A 3,428-nucleotide genomic window follows, 5' to 3' on the forward strand; every position below is an offset into this window, starting at 1 on the left:
AAAGGAGTAGAGTATAACTTTTAAAATCAAAGGAAAATACAAATTATCTTTCAAAATATATTTAATTCCCGTGGCCAATAAGCTATAATTACCCTTACTTACTCTCTTATTCTAGTTTTAGGAGTATTTTGGTACTGACATTTTTTAAAAATCCAAGATGAACTATTATATTAAGTAAAAGAGCACACTGACAAAAAGGTACTTATAGGGTAATCTCATTTGTGTTTTTATTTAAAAAGCCCAATGCATTAAATGGGTAAGTGTACATACACATAAATATATAGAATAAGTATAAAATTATATATTGCACTAAAGAGGGAAGACATGGAATTGGAGAGGAAACCTAGGAGGAATTTAATTTGTTTTAATAAATATTTACCTCTGTTGTTTGAAACTATTACAATAGGCTATAATTACATTTATATGTTATTTTGTGTAATTTAAAATTTAAGTGTGGAGATAATTTTTTGCAAGACAATATCCCCACCTAGTGGAGAATGTAGAATATGTAATACATCACTAATAAATTGCTGCTTCTGATGCCGTTTTACAGCACTACAGGAAATTTAGTAACAACTAATGATCAAACAAGATGTAAGAACTCGAATTCTGGAGGCTTGATACAACAAAGCAGCTCCCATTTTACTAATAAGGTTTGTTTCCTTTAAAAGCCTGCTTGACTTGAAGAACTCCCACAGCAGACAACGAACCACATTGCTGGGAGAAGTTGACTGCTACTCAAACCCAGGTTCATCATAGCACTGCTCTTACATCACCTGGGCTGTCAAGCCAGGTTTCACCACTCCAAGGTTTTTTGTTCTAACAGTTTGTACACTGCACAACAGCACCTAATAGTCTGGTAAAAGTCTTATAAATGCATTCCTTAACCCAAATCTTTCCCAAAACCAAATCTTTAAAAAACTTTATTTTCTAGAAATGTTCTGCACAGATTTGCAACCTCTAATTTACTATATAAAAGGGCATTCTGTACATTTTACTTGTTAAACATGAATTACAGTATCCACTTCATACAAGTTACCTTTGATTTCTGTAGAAATATCAATATTCACCACACTGGCATTCAAGTCCTTCATATCAAAGCTATCATGTTCTTTCAATATTTTGGCTTGGTTAAAATAATCATTAGTATCTCGAGGCTGAATCTCATTCAAAATCATCTGTAAGCGGTTTGCTGACTCTGAGGGAAAGAAATTAGTGTACATGAAACCCCAGTAACACATCACATGTCAGATTTCCCTTGGGGATACTCAACCTCAAAAAATCTATAATTTTCAATACTTAATAATCAGTTGTATCAGAAGGGACTCACAGGGTGGATAATATGAAAATTATTTATAGAGTTTTCATGATGCTTGAGTGTACTTTTAAAATATGGCAATTTAGACTGAAATGTAACAACAAAAAAAACTAACTGAAACTGTCCACAGGACAAAGGCTGCCATGTCATCTACACTGCTTTTCTTAGTGTTGTCTAAATATCTCAAATATGGTGCTAATCATGTCAAAGAAGTGCAATAAACTTCAATAAATTTAGTTTTAAGATGCTATTTCTCTATGAAGGAAAATGAAGCAGGCAACAGAAAAGTAGAACAAAATCAATATTTGATTTAAAATATAAATAAATAACAAAAAATAGAAGAGGTTATCTCCCTATCTATAATACAAGGTATCAAAGTTTAAAGATAGGTACAAAGACATTTTAAAACCCATCAACAACAAAAACAATCTTTTATAGGACAGGAATATCATAAAGACTCCACAACTTTGAAACACATTATGTAATATGATTTAATTATGATTTACAGTCTTCATATTACATTAAGTTTTATTTTTATTCCCTAAGCACTCACTGGATTAGGAAATGTAAGCTCCATGAATGCAACACTTTGTTCATTACTGAGTGACCAGTGCCTATAACAGAAACTGGCTCATGGCAGAGGTTCAAGAACATGAGTTGAAGGAATGAATGGATGGCTAGGTAGTAAGGAGTTAGGCTCAGATTTTCAAAACTAGCCATGGGTAATCATCTGAAATCAATTAACAAATCAAAGAACCAGTATTTATTGTACATCTATTATATTTACATCTATTATTTAGGTACTATGGGAAATACAAACACTCAAATTACTATCATGATGATTCAATCAACATCTTATGTTTCTTCCTGCAACAGCCATGAAAAACTAACAATGATCCCAAAAGAAACCCCCCAAAGACCAAGAAAAGATGAGAATAAATTTGTAAGAATCCTATCCATTCAATTTTACAGCTTTCAGGGGAGACTTTTCTCAAGAAATTCAGAATGTATGGCAGATAACACAGGGAAGAAGAAGCAAAAATGAAGACAAGCAGAGGTAAAAAGGCAGGTAGAATGAAGGAAAAGTCTGTGGGGCAAAGACAATTTTTGAGACCAACTGATACCGTAAAACTCTTCACTAATAAAGATAATGTTAGCATCCTCTGTAGGATCTACCCACAGTAGGTAACAGAAATATTCAAGATTTCTCATCCAGAATATATGATGGGTACTTTGCTGACCCAAATATTAGCTATAAGACTCCATGTTCCTTATTCTTATGCACTGTTCAAGTAGAAAATTTAAAGCATCAAAATTTGGTATTTAAGGTCGGCACAGTGGCTCAGTCCTGTAATCCCAATGCTTTGAGAGGCCAAGGCAGAAGGATTGCTTGAGGTCAGGAGTTCAAGAGCAGCCTGCACAACACAGGAAGATCTCATCTCTACCAAAAAAAAAAATGATAATAATTAAATAAAATAATGTGGTATTTAGACTAACATCAAGCTAAATAAATATGTCTTACTATCATGAACCATCACCAATCTTCTAACTCATTTTTAGGAAAGAACAAAGCCTAATATTCTCTATGCAAAACACGTAACTCCACATTACCTGAATTACCAGCCCAAGGTATTTCAGTGTATGATACAGTGCGTGTTTATGACACACTCAGGTTTTCTAATACAAGCCTCTCATTTCTACTCTAAAATACATTTACAAACTTTATTTCAACACAAAATATAAATATATTTCATGATTTTTCTGTGTATTAAAAGGAACACTCCATTTTAGTGCAGGTTAAGTATCCCTTATCTGAAATGCTTAGCACCAAAAACGTTCCAAATTTATTTTTTTGAATATTGGAATACATGCATTGTACTTAATAGCTGAGCAGCCCTAATCTGAAAATCCAAAATCCAGATGCTCCAATAAGCATTTCTTTTGAGCATCCTATTGGTGTTCAAAAAGTTTCAAATTCTGGAGCATTTTATATCTCCAATTTTCAGATTTGGGATGCTCAACTTATATAGTATTATATAACTCAATTACCCTGGGGTAGGAGGTACCTTGCTCATCCCCTGGTTTGGGATTTTTTTTTTTTTTTTTTTTT

At 32.9% G+C, this 3,428-nt stretch overlaps 1 protein-coding gene and 1 long non-coding RNA gene across 3 annotated transcripts in view; one reads left to right on the plus strand and one right to left on the minus strand.

Moving 5' to 3' along the window:
• Positions 1-3,428, minus strand: part of THADA (THADA armadillo repeat containing) — a 349,278-nt gene that overhangs the window by 300,341 nt on the left and 45,509 nt on the right. The window contains exon 21 of the mRNA XM_017862713.1: positions 1,040-1,198. Coding sequence (XP_017718202.1) covers positions 1,040-1,198 — 159 coding nt within the window. The remainder of the gene's footprint in view (positions 1-1,039; positions 1,199-3,428) is intronic.
• The window catches only part of LOC108522496 (uncharacterized), a 42,104-nt gene that overhangs the window by 32,196 nt on the left and 6,480 nt on the right, over positions 1-3,428 (plus strand). The window contains exon 1 of one of the 2 annotated variants that reach the window (XR_001883491.1): positions 2,303-2,375. The exons of the other annotated variant lie outside the window; for it this stretch is intronic. This is a non-coding gene — a long non-coding RNA (uncharacterized LOC108522496). Of the gene's footprint in view, positions 1-2,302; positions 2,376-3,428 lie in introns of those variants that run through there. 2 annotated transcript variants of the gene reach the window in all.

Source organism: Rhinopithecus bieti, unplaced genomic scaffold (assembly GCF_001698545.2).
Source record: "Rhinopithecus bieti isolate Rb0 unplaced genomic scaffold, ASM169854v2 scaffold_61117, whole genome shotgun sequence".
In the NCBI taxonomy this organism is placed as follows: Eukaryota; Metazoa; Chordata; class Mammalia; order Primates; family Cercopithecidae; genus Rhinopithecus; species Rhinopithecus bieti.